Genomic DNA, 19,002 nt, shown 5'->3' on the forward strand with positions numbered 1-19,002 from the left:
TACATTATTGCAACACATCTATTCAAGATGCTCTGAAAAGCACTTGGAGAAGTAATTTTCTCTGTACCTGGCTATCCATGCACGTAGGGAAGCTACCACTTTTGTCTTGATGCTGTTCATGTGCATTCAGCTTGCAGATTTTTGACTAAGGATTTTAGCATCTCACAACCTTGAATGGGGTTAGGTGGATGAATTCCTGGCAATCAGACTTCTATTCATTTCAGCTAGATGTGGCAAATAACAACTACGTCTTTAGGTCTTTCCTCAGCAAAAAAGAGTGTTGGAGTGGGTGTATATTTAACCACTATTCCTTAAATGCTTTCTTATAACACAAGGCATTAAATCAAAAGGAAAAGTTTAACCTATGCAGATAAAGCATTCTTAAAAATATCTTCTGACATTTTCTTCTTATTGCTGAACTCAAAAAATTGATCTTATTTTCCCGCATCAAAACAAAATGAAGGAAAAAAATCAATGCTGAAGATTGATCAATGTTTTTCAAAACTGACTTAATAAGATAAAAATCAATGTGGCTGTATTATTTGTCATTCTTTCATCACCAGGAACATTCAAACATGGTAATATTTGATTCTTAAGTTAAATGTGAAAATATTTCAGTTACCTCCTACAGAGGCAAAAAAATATAAAGAGGAATTTATTTAGTCAAAGTTCAGTTTTCTTTTTAAACCTAGTTTTGGAAATTTGAGTTCTGCAGAAAGTGGAAACAGTTCGATATTTTAAGTGACAGTATATAATTATTCCTTTAATCACACAGACTTAAATAGAACAAATTATTACTTGTATTTGCAAATTACAAGCTCTGATCCTCCCTTCCTCCTGCAAATATCAGTTCCATCTTGCTTGGTTGAGAGATCTGTACTTAAAAAATTTGAGATAAGCTTTGGAACTGAATTCCCCTCATGGCAGGTTCACAGTGCTTTGAATTTAGAGCTTTGCTGTACAAATGCACTGGCTGATTAATGTTTTTGGCAAAAATGAGTGGGTTATTTGTAATTTGTTTGTTTATTTTTTTCCCAACATTCATTTCCCTTTTCTGCTCCCACTATCCCCAGTAATATTAAGATCCCTTATTGATTTATTTAAATAAAAGCCTTAGAAACTGACTTCTGTTATATTATTGAACCAATTTGTAAAACATAAGTTTGCCTGCTGACTTGGGTTTAGCCATTTGGCCTCCCTATTTGAAATTTCTCTTAACAACTGAGTTAGCTGTAATTGTATCACTGTAACTGAGTGACAGAAAATGTCCTTTTAGGGAAGAAAATCATTGTGCTCACAGAATCACTGGAAAATGTGAACAGGGATTTTTGTGAAGTATCAGATTTTGAAAGACTCCTGATAAAATCCTAGATATTGGTGAGCCTCTGGTGTTGGCATCTTTTGTTTTAAAGATTTATTTCATGAGCACAGAAAGACGGCTTTCTGCATAAATTTCTACTGAATTGATTCCCCATCTGCAAGCTGGGCCAGAATGTCATAAAATAGGAAATGCAAACCTGGTAGTAATTAGACACAGACTTTGAGAATATGGAACTTCATCAGATTCTCTGTGGGGCCAGCTACTTTCTTATCTGCTTTTCATATTCCTTTACTGATTGATTAATATGGTGAGTTTCCTCCTCTCCTCCAGTAGCTCTGAGCAGCAACATGTATGTTCATTGGGCTCAGTCCCACCCCTTCATCTCTCACTCATCATCAACTTCATTATCGACAATATCTGTAACTGCACAATGAGAGAGCTTGTTGCTTGCAGCTCTCCTCTTCCTTTCCTCCTCCCTCCATGCTGTGAGAGAGAGGTGGCATGGAATATTGCATAGCTAAAAGCTTATCAAGACTGAATTTGTTGCATCTCTGAATTTGGCAGGCAAGCCTTCACAACCACTACACATATACATGGCTCATCACCATGTGAAGCTGGACACCCTGAGAAGACAGATAATATTGGATTGGTTTTCTTGTTGCTCTGCAAACAATCAAATAGACTTAAGCTATGCAATCTGATATTCCCTAATTGACAGCTTTTCCAAGGTTCATTTGTTAACTGAGAGCATGACATGTATTGAAGTTGTTTCTTCATAATGCATTTGGCATTAACAGGAGAAGCTGTTGAATGCCTCAGACATCGGTGTCTCAGCAATAAGATATTTCACCTGCAGTTTTGACTTTCTAACTAATGACTTTGTATTTGCAAGAGCATGTGAAATGAGTATAGGACAGAGCAGGAGAAAAAAGCCTAAATGCATTCTCCTAAGAAAATCTGTGGGACTATTTTTGCTGCTTGGGACATTTAGTTGACTTTTATGGTTCAACTGTTCTTCATTTCTTTCGGTATAAAACCATGGTTTCTTAATGAAGTGTTCACTGAATAGTCATAGGGCTTCAGAGTCTGTATATTTATAAATAGGCATATCTGATTTTATTTATAGTGATGAAGAATTTGTGTGTAAAAGACATGTTCAAGAGTTTTGCTTGTCTGCATCCACAAAATAATAAAATAAAATGAAACAAAAATCCTCCAATTCAAAGAAGCTTCTCCTACATGAAGCCCAGTCTTATTTGAAGGAAAAAATTATCTGTGCAGAAGAGACCAGAGGATTATTTCTCCACTGATCTTGTCACTACTTTTCATTTGCTGCTTTCTTGTAGCTAGTTTCCATAAACAATATCTTAGTTTCTTAGAACACAGATTGTGCTAGAACTGTAACACGCAGCACTTTTCATTCTGTTAAAGATTTCCACTATCTACTCTTCCTTGTAACTGTTCATGGGATGTTCACACAGGAGCTGTAAGTGCTAATTAAGAGATTTATCACAAATACATCATCATTAATAGCTGTTTCTTCTCCTGCATCCCATGGATGTTTTAGTTACTAGATAAATTTATCTTGGATGCAAAAAAAAAATGTTTGGTGGTTTTCTTCATTATTTAGTGTAAGCAGGTTACTCTAAATATTTAGGCTAATTTCTCTAGTGCCTAGTTAAATTTCTGCATGTATTCCTCCTCCTGGGTAAGGTCCATCCTGTAGAAATATATGAAATTTTACATATGTTGTCAAAATAATTGAAGCGCTTCAGTGGTGCTTTGACTAGCACTTTTTAAGAAGTGCAACACAACTGTTTAGATGAGGAAAACATGAGTGAATAAATCAGGATGCCAGCATTTCACAGGAACAAAGAGCCTAGGTTTGACAGAACGGCCTATTCAAATAATGCCAGGGAACAATGAGCAAAGCTACATTCTGCTAGAAAAGCCTAGAAACAAACTTTTGAAAGCCCTAAGGTCTAGAACCTAAGTACGCATCTCTCCTCCTGTAAACATCAGTGGCCTGACTTCCTGCTGCAACCAAATATTCCTGAGCCCTTGGGGGACATTCTGGACCTGTCTCCAAGTACCTCCTGTTTTGTTTGCAAGGTCTGTGATCAAATGCCATTTGGGCAAGCACTGACTGCAGAAACACTTCTGTCTTGCAGGGCAAGCACCAGCTGCATGTGGACACAGGACTGGAGGGCTCCTGGTGTGGCCTCATCCCCATCGGGAACCCCTGCGAGAGTGTGACCACGACGGGCCTTAAGTGGAACCTCAGTAAGTGAGATGCCTCTAGGACAGTGGGACTGGTGTGGTCCTGACCCTACATTTAGAGCAGCTTCGCCAATGATGAAAAGCCTTACAAGTTTGAAGGTGAAGCATGACACTGAATCCCTGCCAGGCCATTTTTTTTTCCTAGAAACGAAGGGGTTTTTACAAAAGAAGCAAGAGCAGTATGTTTAAACCTGAGATCTCACAGGCAGAAACACATTTTCCATTTGGGAGTCATTGTGCTCTTCAAACAGAACATTTGTTGAGGTTGTGATACATTACCATCTTGATACATTTCCCTCCAGGGAGAAGAAGCCATGAGCATCTAAACTCCTGCTTATAAGCCATAAAGTTGCAACAGACAAATACTAACAGGATACAGATTATCAAAGCTACCTCACTTCACCTGAACCGCTTCATGTATATTGTCTGTTTCTCAACCCTGAATGAATAGATCCTTTTTCTTACTTTAAAGTGGAAAAGAGTCCATTTGATCTAGAACCAGGGACATTTTTCTGTAGAGAAAGGAGGTTTTGTGACCCAAAAAACATTGAAACTACTTTCATCCTCCTGCCTCTTCCTCTCACACTGAGTCATTTGGGATGTATTTACATAGGAAAGTAAGAGGATATTTTCAATGAACATTCATTAAAACTTAAGTGGGAGCAAAGGAGTAATTGAGAGGCTCTAGTCTCAGTCTTATTGACATGACAGTCATATTGAATGGCTTTCAAGCCATTCCATGCAAAAGGGCATGCTGTTCTCACAGTTTGCAGTGCAGTGCCTTCACTGGCTAAGAATTAATGTGTGACCCACTGTGCCAGCCAGCAGAACATCTGCTGGTTCCACTGAGAGCTTGAGCATGTGCAATTAAGGTGGTGGTAGGCATTGGTAGCTCATTAATGATAAAATATATAAGTATAGCATTAGTTTTGGATTGTGGGAGAATTCCAGATGAAAACCGGTCTGGCTAGCAATATTTCTGCTCTTTTAAACTGAATTGGAAGAGCTGAATATATTGCTTAAGAGACATTCCCTTAGTTTGAAAGAGAGTCAGATATTTTCATTTGTATATTTAAATACAGTTGACATATACGATACTGAATTTTCATTTGCTCATCTCCTGTTGTCCATCAACTTCTGTGACCCATTGCACTGAGGTACTCATTTCTCAGAAAATGTTCTGTCCTTCAGAATGAGGTACAAGAAGCTCAAACCAGCCTCATGTTAATGAAGGAAGCATCTCTGAATTCTCTGTTGTATTGCAAAATGCTTCTGTGTGGATCAAAATGTGGTAGATGCAATGAGGTTGCAGCCCTTTCTTCTGATTTTTATTAGTTGAAAAAGCCATTTTTCAGATATTACAGAATGCTTTCAGTTCCATAGATTTCATCGTATTTGCAAGGTGCTCATTAGAAAGTTGGTAATTTTAAAGATGATCTGTCTGGTCTGTTCCTTTTTTACTACTGAATTATGATTGCCTGATCTGTTAAAGCTAAAGAGAAAGGGATTGCAAGTCAGCTGTGCCAGCTAGAGGAGGATGCGGAGGGGAGATGAAATGGCAGCAATTATTTTTTCTCTCTAGGGTTGGGTTAAGATATCAGTTTCTTAAATATTGGTCATAACTAGATACGGACCTACTGGGACTTTTAATACACTTAATTTCATCTTTCTTTTTTTTTTTTTTTTCCTTCTTTTTCTGCGGGACAAAAAAATATTTACGTTAACTGTTTCCTGATTGTTTCATCTTAACACCCTCATCTCTGCTTCTCCCTGCCCTGCTGCTGTTATTTTCCAGGAGGAAAGAGAGCAGACCTTTACAGTGTTTTCTGAAGTGATGTGTATATTGCATCCCATTACAGGCTGTTTTCAGTTTCAGTTCTCATGTTTCTCCCAGGTTGTAGTTCTTTCATTTATTTCTCCATATTAATCACAGATATATATGTAAAACCAAAAAATTATCTGGTCTTCCTTGAAGAGGCTCAATCTATCTTAGACATCAAGGTCATTACAACCTGAAACTGTTCTCTTGCCCAAATCACTAGAGCTAACCTTTTCACTGATCCAAATGCACAACAACAGTTGAATTAGGTTATTGTCCAGACACTGATTAAAAAATTTAAAACGCAGTTACATTTCCCAAAAGGGACACCAGTATCTCCAATTCAGCGTGTGGTTAGTTGTGACTTGGTTGGATTTTTTCCCTAATAACTAGGATCTACATTCTGATAGTTAAAGTTTGATACAAACTTCCATTGTGTTACTTCACTTTTATGCTGCCTGTAGTTTTGCATTTACTTCAAAAAATATTAATCCTCCTGTAAATTGGGATGGAGAAGCAAAGGATCAACTGGGAAGAAATAGAATAATAAGAAAGGAAACTGAAGTGTGATATGGATGTCAACCTTGCTGCTAATGACTGGCAGTGGCAGAGCTTTACCTGTTCATTCACTAACAGCAATCTGAGCACACACCTTTGTAAACCTCAGTGTAAATTATTCAGTGAATAATTTTTTGTGGTTATAAACTCATTTTCATGTGTAAATCATAAAAGGAATGGAATTTTTAAGCCGAACATGACATGAAAGTCCTGTTCCTCTAGTTTGTTATGGAATTACTTGGATGTGACCTAACAAGTTGGGTTTTAAAAAGTAATTTTTGAGCACAGGATATTTAGGTATCTGGGCAGTAAACCAATTTCAGCATTTTAGTTCAAACAGTGATGCATTAGGTGGCAGGGGGGCCCTCATTTTTGCAAACAGTAATTTCCAGCAAATCAAAATTCAAACAACACTGCGTTACAAGAAAGAGCTGGCTTTGCATCAAGGTTTTTGATGTTTAACACCAATTTCTGCCTGAGCATATCTAGATTACTCTGCCAATTAAAATTTCTAAAACCTTTAAGAGGTAGTCAAACGTTATCTGTGTCTGGTGTACAGGTGCTGTCATGATGCTTCGTAGGTTCTGAATAGAAAAAGACAAGGATAAATACCTAGGACAAAAGCTGCATTGAGGTTAAGAATAAGCTACCAAAGGTCTCATTTCAATGGCTGAATTAGATAAATACGAAATGCGTATGTTATTCTGCTAGCAGAGAAACAATGATGTCTTTTAATATTACAGAATTCAGTATTTTTTAAATGTCTGTTTAAGAATGCAGCATGTATGCGTGCTTTTATACATGCTTATCTTTGTTATTTGCTAGCACTTGTCACAAACATAATTTTCATTTATTTTAGTTCTCATCTTATGGGTGAAAGGACTTGGAGAAGAAAGTGGAAAATTGATTGGAGAAAATATTTTTATTCATACTTGCTATTGTGTAGCACATACTCAGAACACATTATAAACATATTCTTTCTATTCCCAAAGGGACACAGATCTTTTCTCTATTAAAATCTGATTTACAGCACAGGAATCAGATAATGCTTTGTCTGATTTTACTCACCTGACTGCTTGCTGATAACAGCTCTCATGTCTAATAAATAAATAAGAAAAAATCCAATAGTGCCAGAACTACCCAGCCTTCTTCATTAGGTCCTCAGTAGTGCTTTCATGGAAGGTAAATAAGATTGAAGGTAGAAATCAGCTGCAGTGCTCATCAAAGAACATGTTGGAGGGTTATGGTAGGCTTTTTTAGGAAATGGTTCTTTTCTGTGAAATTACTTTAGAAAATTATCTTGCCAAGTAATTTATTTTTCATCCCTATGGCCTTTGGTGTGCTGTATGTCATGCCTGTACTGAAAAAAACAGCATATATGTGTGTGTATGTATGTGTGTGTTCTTATATCTTTATCAACCTATTTATCTACCTATCTATCTACAAAAATTCGGTGTATATGTGATTGTGCTTTCCAGATAATTTTCATGCCAATTTGCCTTCTTTAGGCAGCAAGTTAAATTGCTGTAAAATGCTGCCATTCAAAAGAGTGCCACTGTCATTTCACTTCAAAAGGCAATAGCAATAACAATGGAACAAGGCCTTTCTCTATCTGTAGCAACAGAGCATCCACTGACTACTAATGTCACAGGTAGATGAACAGGATCCCAAATCTTTTTGATGCTGTTTATATTGTTAATAAAATTGAAATGTTTGCACTGTTTTACTTCACTGGGGTTTTCTTGATGTTGCATTGTGAATTGAGCAAAGAGTTTACAAAAGCAGTTGTGGTTTGTGTTTTAGGAGAATTCATAGTCTAAAAGATGAAAGAAAATTAGTAACTTCTTAAAAAAAGAAAAGAAAGAAGGTCAGGGACTGTTCTGGGAAAGATTGTAAATTAAAATGGACAGGTATCTGTGCTAATGAGGCTGTTTGTATAAGCACTCTCTAATCTGTTTCATAACTGAAATAGTTTATATCACACATTTTGCTACCCCAAGTTCTGACTGAGGCAAACTAAGTGGTGCTTCTGGGAATAGCTTTGTTTTCAGTGGCAGAGTAAATAGCTTCACAGCTGGATTCACATTCTCCTCTGCTTTCCTTTCTTTCTCTCCCTTCTCTTGTTCTTTACTGGCAGAAGATATATTTTCAGTGATGTATTTTTTCACTTATCCATTGCAGCTCTAAGACTCTGGGTAGGGGTGGAGTGGACAGAAATTATGTTGCTGGTCCCAAAGCATTGGATGGCTTCGACCTTTGGCAAGCTGTTTGCCCACAGGAGTGCTGCTGTCGGCCTTGCAGGGTCATATCATTTATTACAAGGCACGGCCTGCTGAAATACTTTTCCAATGAAGCAGATGTTCTGATGGTGGCAGCCTGGCATCCCACTGGCTTACTGCAAGTCAGCAAAAACAGTGAGGGCCTTGCTTAGCTTTGCATAAAATTATCTTGAACCACAAAGATCATTTGGTGTACATTAAATGACTGATGAACACAGAGCTCAGTTGTGCTGGGCCTCTAAACCTGTATTTCCATTTTTTGCTGAACAGCAGCTTGAAAACTCAGTCAGACTTCGTAAAAAGGCTTGAAATGAGGATTTGAGGTCACACATTCAGTTAATTTCCACATAGTTCAATAAATTTTTGGAATTAGTGGAAGAGAGATTCAGATCTAGCTCCTCTTTAGTGAGGTAGCAAGGTCCCTGGTATTTAGTTTGGAGAGGCTCCTTTAAGGTGATAAACAGAAATGCTTTTCTAGATCACACTGTTGGGGCAACATTACTACTGTGGGACTGCACTCACAGAAAGATTCCTGTGAGTACCTTTGTTCTGAGCTAGCTCAAACCACTGCCAGTGTTAAGTTTAGCTCAGCTGGAAAGCCATCTTTAATGGGTTATAGAGAATGTATATATGATCCTTCAATGCAGCAGTAACAAACAATAATTGCCAGGAAGGAGTAGAATAAAAAAATCTCACAGAGACTCCAGCACAGCTGTGTGCAGAGTAGATGACTCTCCAAAACCTAAGTAATACCATATTGAATTAAACTGAAGACATTTAGAATCATAATAGAATGTCCTGATTTGGAGTGGATCCATCAGGATCATCAAATCCATCTTATGGCCATGCACAGGACAACCTGAAGTATCACACTGTGCCTGAGAGTCCAAGTAATTTTTGAACTGCATAACCCTGGAAAAAGTCTCTCTTCATCTTTCTTGTAAGCTTCTGCTGGAAGGCTATAATTAGGACCCTCTGGATGGCATCCCATTATTCAGCTGTGTCAACTGCACCACTCAGTTTGGTGTCATCTGTAAATTTGCTGAGGATGCACTTAGTCCCTTCATTAATGAAGACATTAAATAGCAAAGGTTTCAATAGGGATCCCTGAGTGACACCTCTTGTCACTGATGTCCATTAAGTCATTGACCACCACCCTCTGCATGTGACCATACAACCAATTTCTTATCCACCTAACAGTCTACCAATCAAATCCATCTCTCTCCAGTTGGGAGAGAAGGATGTTGTGGGGAACTATGTCCAAGACTTTTTACAGAAGCCCAGATAAATGATATCTGTAGCCTTGACTGCTTCACTGATGGGGGCTTCTCCACTGATGTTGTCACCCCATCGTGGAAGGCCACTGGGCTGTTCAGGCAGGACTCGCCCTTGGTGGAGCAGTGCTGGCTGTATCAAATTACCTCCCTGTCCTCCATGTGCCTCAGCACAGCTTCTAGGACAATCTGTTTCATGATCTTCCCAGGCACAGAGGTGAGACTGACAGGTCAATAGTTCCCAGGATCCTACTTTCTACATTTTTGAAGAGAGGTATGATGTTTCCCCTTTTCCAGTCACCTGTGACTTCACCTGACTGTCAGGATTTTTCGAATATCATGGAGAATGGCTTGGCAACTACATTAGCCAATTCCCCCAGGACTCTGGGATCTATCTCTTCAGGTCCTGTAGACTCATGTACACTCAGGTTCCTTAGATAGTCATGAATCTGGTCTTTACTTACAGTGGGAAGTACTTTGTCCCCCAGTCCTCATCCTGCTGTCCATCCACTCAAGTGGAGTGGGAAGACAAGTTGACACAAAGACTGAGGCATAAGAGGTCTTGAGAACCTCAGCCTTCTCATCCATTGTTACCAGTGTTCCACCACTGTTTATGGGGGGTGGATGCACCTTCTTTGACCTTCCTTTTCTGGTTAACACCTGTGGAAGCCCTTCCTGTTATTCCTTGCATCCCTTGGCAGGTTCAGCTTTACCTTGGCCTTCCTCAGCTGTATGTCATTTCTGTACTCTTCCCAGGCTTCCCATCCTTGTTTCCACGGCCTGTGCATTTGCTTCTATCCCTTTAATTTGACCAGCAGTTCCCTACTCAGCCATGCCCATCTCTTGTTTTCCCTGCCTAATTTCTTGCTCCTGGGGATTGCCAGCTCTTGTGCTCTATGGAAGACTTCCTTAAAGATCTGCCAGCTCTACTCTCCTCACCTGTCTGTGAGGGCAGTTTCACAAGGGATCCCACTATCTCTCTGAAGAGCTGGAATTTTGCCTTCCTAAAGTTCAGAACTTAACTTTACTCCTTGCCTGACCTGTACATCTCAGGACTGCAAACTCCACCTGCATGGTCACTGCAGCCCAGGCTGTCCCCCACTGACTCACTTCACCTCCCCCAACCAGAACACTTATGTATGTGCAGCTACATTGCAGCTATGGAAACTAATTTCATTATTAATATAGAGGGGAGAAGGTTGTCAAGAGAGCAAAAGCTGTTCTTTGCCTTGCATCCCCTATGTTACTTCAGTCCCCGCTTCTGCTAATGGAAATCTAACCCAGAGATATGAAGAGACAGGTGCTCTGCTTCAGCTCAGCATTCGTGCAAATAATCCTCATCACTCTGGTGGCTGTAGATTGGTGAGAATACAAAAAGTCACATGAAAATCAAAAGCAACCTGCTGCTACTGAAGGATATCTGTTGTAAAGTAAAAACACCTTTCTGAGCAAGAGGGAGATGTGCAGAGAGCCGGAAAGCTACCTTTTAGATTGGTGGGGGTCCAAATTATCTCTGTGGATTTCAGCACTGACTCTGAATTGTCATCAGTGAGTGTGGGGGCTGAATTTGTCCAAGAAAGAGACCTCATAGTTTTTACTGATGACATTTAACCCTAAAGGCATTCTCGTCAGTCAACCTGCCCACATGGGTACTGGGAAATCATCTCTTTTAGACAACAGCAGAGTCAAAGCTGGAACATAATGGTGTACTTCAATGAAAGTCAGTGAAAAATTGGCCAGAGTACAAATACCCATTTGTCACATCCCTTGCAAATATACTTTAATTGTTTTTATCCTTAAATGCCCAGAACCAGCCATAAGAAATGTAAATGTCATGCTGCCTGTAGATTTCCAAAAACAAAAAAGCTCTTTGAGGCATGTGGTGAGTTATTGCCAGTTCCCAATGTCTGCAGAACCACAAAAGGGCAAGGATCAGTAGGAGGACAAATCAATCACATCTGGCTAGGGTCTTCTGGAATTAAAAAATGAAATGTGTTTATCTGTGATGACTCAGTTAATGAATGTGTTCTACTTTGATTTTTGAGGGGTTGTTCAAGTAGGTAAGCGTTGCCACTAAGCATTGACTCCTCCTTTGCTATTTGTTTGTAGACCTTTTAGTTCTGTTTACGTTTTTAGTACATACTAGTGTATGTGATTGATGTCTTCTTCCCAAAAATATGACACTGAAGAAAATTATTTTCTCTGCAGTGATCTATTCCTGTACCCTAATGGCAAACAGTCCTGGCTATCTCTTCTGCAGTGTCTCAATTCTTCATTCACTGTTCCCTTTGTAAACATGTTGCATGTTGTATCTGAAGGGGCACTGCTCTCTCCCAGTTTTTGGCTCTAGATGTTTATGGAAAAGGTGTTTCTTTCCTGCTATTATATCAAGTTCCATAGAGGATGAAAGCCTGGTGGATGTCATCACTGACTTTTGTTGTGTGTTGTCAAAACTTATGTTTGCCTGTAAGTTGTTTATGGCATCCTGATGTATAATTAATAAGCCATTAACAACTAACTGTAGTGAGTGTGCTCTGGAACTATTAATTTTAGACATGCATACCAATTACACATCACTAAGCAAAGCTGTTGTTTTCAGGTGAGTTGGGAAATACAAAATTTTGATAGATGATTTTATGTCTTGCAATAGAAGCAGCTGTGACTTCTTTGGGGCAGTAAATTCATATGGCAGGGGGGAGTCAAGCCAAGTCAAGGGGAAGAAAAAAGAGAAAGTAACAGAATAGCAATGTGAGATTGCATTCAGGATTAGAAACATGTTTTGGAGGAAAGGCAGATAACATCAAAATAGGCAAAGATATGAATATAGAGATTGAGAAAATGAGAATTGGAGCATTTTAAGCAGACTGTTGACATCTTCCTTTTTGAAGTACTGAATTGAGATCAAAATTTCTGTCTTGTTATTTCTCTGCTATTTGTGATCTCACTCATTTTCCACTGCTGTCCAGGCATTATAACCTATTTCTACTGTCAGTAAACTGGTAAACTCAAGTGATGCATCCAAGTGTCCCTAGGATCTGCCTAGTTATTGATCCAACAGCAAAAGATGGCATTAGACATTTGATTTGAAAACAACTTGCACTCCTATGGATATGAATTGAAGACTGAATTTAAGGAAGAACCCGAAACAGAGAAATAAAATTAATTAGTGTTTGGATGTCATGGTACTTACAGATTTGAGACACCAGCATCATTCAGTGTCTGAGGTGTATTCTCTAGGAATGAATCTGCATTCACAGGAGACAGTGCAGATATGTACAGCCTCAGCCTTTCCCACTTCAGGAATGGAGACACCTGGGAAGAATAAGGTGAAGCACTGTTGATTTTCTTGTGGTTCAGGCAGTTGGTTGCCTGGAGTGTTTATGCAGGTACTTTATCTACTTGCAAGTTAGTTATTCATTTCTCTTAGCACTCAGGCTGCGTTTTCAGCACACTAACATTCCTGAGATCTCTGCCTTGGTTCCGTAAAGCACAGGATACTCCAAAATGAAAGCTGTAGTATCATCTTTAAGATACTGCATAAGATGTTCATATGTCTGTGTCATTGCTCTTGAACAGTTTCACATGTGCCAATGGTATTATCAATTCTATCATAATGAGCAACACAAACCCTAGAGGAATTCAGCATCCATGCATTCAATGCAGTTTACACATTAAATAAGGCATAAGAGCACTATGATTAATGAGGACTCAGAGGGTGTCAGTTAAGGGAATAGTATTTGCCAAAATGAATTTGGTCTGCTTGGTTAATGGGACTGTGTAATTAAAGGATGAAGGCTGAAGAACCTGTGTTAAAATTGCAGAGGCAAACATTTAAAAATATTAAATTTTAAATATTAAAACAATAAAAAATTCTGGCATCCCCTTGCTCTCAAGTCCATGATTTTGCAGCCTTAGCATTTCTTAAGAGTTGTCTTCCTTGTATATTATTTCCAGGTGAATGTGGGTTCATATACAATTGACAGGTAAAGCATATGTAGCATGTCTCATTGTATCTAAAGAAGTTTACATCAGCATGTGGCAGCAGAGTTTCCTGTTAGTTTCATTTTGAAGCTTTTCCTTGTATTTAATATTAAGAAAAAATGTAATCTTTCAAAAATTCCAGGTATTTTTAGTATATTTTAAGTGGTATTGCATGTCGTATACCAAACAGTAAGTACAAATAAATGGAGGTGGAATGAGAGATCCTACAATCTGTATAGCATTCCTATGGCATCACTCCTGAAAAATGGCTGCTCCTCTTTTATGAGCTTTCAGTTCAGCTTTGGGGATTCCTTTATAACAGCATCTTAAGAAACTCTGCTCCAATTTATTTCTGTAATCTGCAGATATGGTATATGATAAATATATTCTCAAGTTGTTAAGCTTTATAACACAGCATTTATAATCTAATTGCCAATAAGAAATCTCAGAATTGTACATTTAAGTTTCCCAAGCGTAGGGCATAACTGTAATTTACCAAGGCACCAGCAATACCACTGTATTACTGCTGATTGACAGGTTACTTAATGATGCTGTTTATAAGGCAATTTTCTAATCAGCTCCGTGAACACTCATCAGGAGCTTGCTTCTTGATTTAAAGCAGAATTGGAGAGATAGCGTTTGTTTTGCTTATAAAAACAAACTGGGAGATATAGCAAATTACAAAGAGAAATAACACAAATATGGAAAGCTTTGATTTCATGAATCTGGATTATGATTTCAAAAGTTCAATATAGAATTAAAAGCTGTGGCATGAATGAATCAGCATTCATCAGGCTATTTCTTTTGTGCATTTTGAAACTGGATGATAGCTTAAATATTAACATTCTTGTTTTTAACAGGTGTTACATTTCCAATCATTGTTTAATAATAATTATGTGATATAGTAGATATTCTGTTGGGTCTAGTCAGTTGAAACTGAGGCACAGTTAGTTTTCCATTTATTTCACATTTCTTTTCCACTTGAAGAATAATGAGTTATTCCATGCTTTCTTCCTATCGACTTCATTCTTTTGTTTCATAATAGAATAGCTTTAATATTAAAAATGTGATCTAAATCACATCTGAGCTGGGTCAAGTGTGTCTGGCGTGGAAGCAATTCATTCTATGATTTAAGAGGTTTTAACAAGATGAGCTTCATTTGACCTGACAAATTTATGAATTGTTCTGACCAGCACAAGTAAAGTACGTTTTCCAAATTTATCCCCAAGTAATTATTGTAACACCCTTGTAAACCCATCTTGTAAACACAGTTCTGTAGGCTGTATATCCAGTATATATTGAAGAATTCATGTTTTATGAAAATATTAGAGCTTAATACCAAGCTTGTGGAATTAATGGGAGAATTGCACACTGACTTTAATATTAATATTTTAATCTGGAGGTGCCTCTGTCCCTTCCTTACTAGAGTTACTTAAGCCCTGAATTCTTCAGAAGATTTAGGCATTCATGCATTTTTATACATGTTACTAGTTCCATTGAAAATAAAGGGATTATTCATTGGTTAGAGTTAAATATGCAGAAGTACTTACTATAAGTCAGACTCTGAAGTGGAAGTTCAGAAATATCTGAAATGGCTTTTCTGTATGTAAAATATGGTTGTACTTACTTTAATCTCAACTTCCAGGGTTAGCTGCCTGGGCTTGTACTTATTCTAATCTCTCTTCTCACTCACCAATGCTGTAAAGTTCCATTTTTTAGTTCTGCTCATTTTCTATGTATTGGTGGTTGACTGTAGTAATTTACATGAATTCCTGATTTTACTGTTAAATGCCTGGGCAAAGTATGAAGACATGGTAAGACAAATGACTTTTAAATATTTCTCACATCTGGTTTCTTTACCTGTAATTCAGCAGTTGTGGTTTCCTACCAGTTCAGCTGTCAAGTCCATGTATCAAGTAAATTTTTCCTATGAGAATTTTGGAGAAATGGGTATCTGGATATCTACCAGAATCTTTAAGCAATCATAAAATTTTCATAAATAGCCAAAATCTTACAATATGGTACATGTCTGCATAGTTGTAAGAGAACAAAACACTCTGGATAGAGTAAATCAACCACAGAGGATATGATTTTTTTTTAAATTTCTTTTTACCATGATACAAGTTTGCCACACTTTTTTGTCTCTCTCTGCCATACGTGAAGCAAGATTTTCAGTCCATACTAAAACCATCTTTGCAGCCAATGTAGGCCCTTGCTGGGGAACAGGGAATGCTTTCCCCATCATATTATGGGCTAGAACGTGTGAAATACTATGACATAAATCTTTTTGTACTAGACTAATTTGGTATTGTTCCTGGTTTTTTTATTTCTAAATATGAAGTTTAGTTACATTTACCTTTTAACATTCCAAAAGCCAGCAAACTCTTCCTTTGGCAAGTGCAAATCAACAAATGCTGGCAACATCCTGAAAGACAGCTTTCTGTTGTGAGCTTCTGTAGAGATTTATACTGCTCATTGGCAGTGTACAGTAGGAAGGTTGGTTGGTTGGTTGGTTATTCAGAGCTTGTGTGTGCCACTTTGGTTTGTTTGCTGCCTTTTGTTAGCCTGTGTGTTTATGTTAGCATAGTTCTGGACCATTTAAGACTTGTCTTGGATTTTTGAGAGCTCTGCTGCTGGCAATTAATTTTACATCCCAAATATCTCAAGAAAACATTGTTGTCAGTGAATTTGTAAATTAGCTTGTGTTCCTTTTAATACCATAATTACTTTAGTGTCCCAGCTGACATAATCTCAGAAGAATTTTACTGACTGTTGAGAGATTCACTCTTTCTAGTTTATGCCATTTTCTAACTTCCCAGAGTAATGATTCCCTAGATGTTTGTCAGTCTGGGTTTTGTACCCATACCTCCTGAGTTTCTCTGCCCATTTTGTGTTCTCTCTGCTCACATACCAGTTTCAACAAGTTCTTTGAAAGTTACAAATAATGAAGACAGTCTCTTAAAAAACCAACAAACCCACAAACAAACAAACAAAATCAACCAAAAAACGTATATTGTTGTCATGGCACTGTACCACTTGCTGACTCAGTGGGTAGCACACCAGGCTGGGGATCCAGCAGTGTGGCTGGAGTACATCATTATCTCTCAGTAGTATACTGCCTCACTTGTCCTGCTGCTTATCTTGTTAACTCTTTGGGGCAGGGACTACACAGGGTCTCTGTCCTTCCTGGTAGTCACATACTACAGGGATAAACATAATTAATTGCAAAAGCGAGGTTACTTCTGGAGTTATAGTTGAAAGCTATTACCATGGAATGATTCCTGATTTAAAATAAATGTATATTTTGTGTGTGTAGGAGACTGCATCCTGATTATTATTTTCAGAAATGGTACTGTGGAAAAAGAAGAAAATCATTGTTTAACATACAGTGCCATCTACAGAGCAGGCTATGCAAACTGCACTTCTTACATTCTGTGGGAGGTTTTGTTTGGGTTTTTTATTTGTTTGTTTCTGTGGGGTTTTTTTTGTGTGTGTGTGTGTTTTTGTTGTTGTTGTTTGTTGGGGGGGGGGGTTTGTCACAGTTCTAATGGCTAGAAAGTGTATGCGGAGTTTTTGTCAGATGCCGGCAGCAATGGAGGATGAGGATGAGAGCAGTTTGTGCTCTCATCTGTTTTGGTCATAATCAGCAATACCCACGGGCCAGACTTCAGCAAAAATAGCCACTCTTAACTTTCTTTTAGAAGCCTATATTGTTGGGGGCATTTTTTGTCTTTTTTTTAAATGCAACTATTTCTAGAAATTCTACATCTGCAGCCAACCTTCCTGGCAATCACAAGACCTGCCACAGCAGTCTGAGAGGCAGGCAGAGGTGGAAAAAGGAGGAAAGGGGCCAGAGAGGAAAACGCCCATCTGTGATCGTGTTGTGTGAACATGAGGTATATCAAGGCACCTTGTCAATTGTCCTTTCTGATTAGAGTCAGTTTAAATGTGGAGCTCAAGGGCAGTGGATATTCCCGTATTGTTGCCTAAGCATAAGCTCTAGAGAAAATTGTTAAGCAGGGGTTGTGTCTTTGTGTGGTTCACTGGTTAAAATGACAGTGCAAGAAGAGTTGGATTAAACCCCCAAAGTCTTCAGAGTGATCTTCAGTTAAATGTTAATTTTGATGCAGAAAAGTGGATTTGTTTTTAAAGACAGAAGAAGTGAAAGAACGATGAAGTATTACACCTTCCACTCTCAGGAATCCATTATTTATGTAATATAATAATTAAGTTACTGTAATCACTCTGAAAAAAACTGTTGTCTGTCCTCTTCTGGCTCCTGAACATGGCAAGTTATCTGATCTTTAACATGTTACTAGCCCAGGACCCACTGTTTGCCACCTTCAAATTAGTGGGTTTGAAAAACAGAAATGGGAAGGGAGGGCTGAGAATGAATTCTGACATCCAGGCTGAGACAAAATAATTTTTTGGCAGATGATCTTGCACAGGTGAAGAGGGAGAGGGAAAAATAGAATAGTCTTTGTTTTCTTATATAGCTACATGTGAAATTCAGTGAATTTAAAGTAGCAGCAGAGATGTACTGGGAGTCTGAGTGTCTGAGACAGCTGAAGTTGCACGTTAAATAGAGTTTATGAGACTAGTCTGCTTTTTGTCACCTGCACTGTCACAGTCAGCACATGTGACTGCGTAGGTGAGTGGGGGTGTATGTAAATAGTAATTCCCCTTTATTTAATATACATTAAAACTGCAAAGGGATAGAAATATGAGTTAGCAGAGTGCTACAAAATGTGAAGTTAATTATGTAGTAGTTATCCTCAACATTTCCATCTTTAAAGTGGTTTTGAACTGCATAACTGCAGCAGTTACTGCAGACTGTGATTAGATAAACAGATGCAAATAGTAATTGTAACTGATAAATGATTGATGATGGTTTTATATGTTTATCATTATATACTGTTGTAAACAATTTTTACTCCGTGAGGATGGAGTCCGGAGGAAAATTGATATGTATGAAATATGGATTCAAACTTTAGTGCTTTTAAGAGTCTAGAGGGCCAATATTGTAGGGCCAATAGAGAGTTGTTACCTGAGGAACTGGTTCCTTTTGCCATTGGTATCATCAGGCTGAGCACCAAACATCTGCCAGCTGACATCCAGGGCCTGGATACAAGGTTTACCAGAGAGAGCCTAAAAGTAGAGATGGGGAGGCTGAGCACTGTTGAATGATGGCTTTTGGAGTGGAAGATGCCCTGATCCATTGCTCAAAAGAAGAGGACATGACATTTCTCTTCATTTTTCCATTGCTTCCTATGGCTTTGGCCTTCTTTGACAACTTTCCAGTGTCCTGTCTCCTGTGAATCTATGAGAAATTTGCAGTGCATTTGACAGCCACAGAGTGACTGTGTTACACCCACATTGTAGGAGCCACTGGGGACAGAACAAGTGTGTTTGGATCCCTGGAAGTTGATGGGTACAAGGGGACAAATATGCATGTCTCTAGAAAAACAGGGTGGGATAAGAGGTTTTTGT

General features: G+C 38.3%; 1 protein-coding gene across 6 annotated transcripts in view; it reads left to right on the forward strand.

Annotated features, from left to right (window-relative positions):
• Positions 1 to 19,002, forward strand: part of TPK1 (thiamin pyrophosphokinase 1) — a 292,817-nt gene that overhangs the window by 227,355 nt on the left and 46,460 nt on the right. For all 6 annotated transcript variants that reach the window (XR_012054636.1, XM_032746808.3, XM_030265289.4 and 3 more), the window contains one exon: positions 3,493 to 3,604. Coding sequence is in view for 5 of the 6 variants with exons in the window: in XM_032746808.3 (XP_032602699.3) it covers positions 3,493 to 3,604 (112 nt within the window). In the remaining variant the exon portion in view is untranslated. The remainder of the gene's footprint in view (positions 1 to 3,492; positions 3,605 to 19,002) is intronic.

Source organism: Taeniopygia guttata, chromosome 2 (assembly GCF_048771995.1).
Source record: "Taeniopygia guttata chromosome 2, bTaeGut7.mat, whole genome shotgun sequence".
In the NCBI taxonomy this organism is placed as follows: Eukaryota; Metazoa; Chordata; class Aves; order Passeriformes; family Estrildidae; genus Taeniopygia; species Taeniopygia guttata.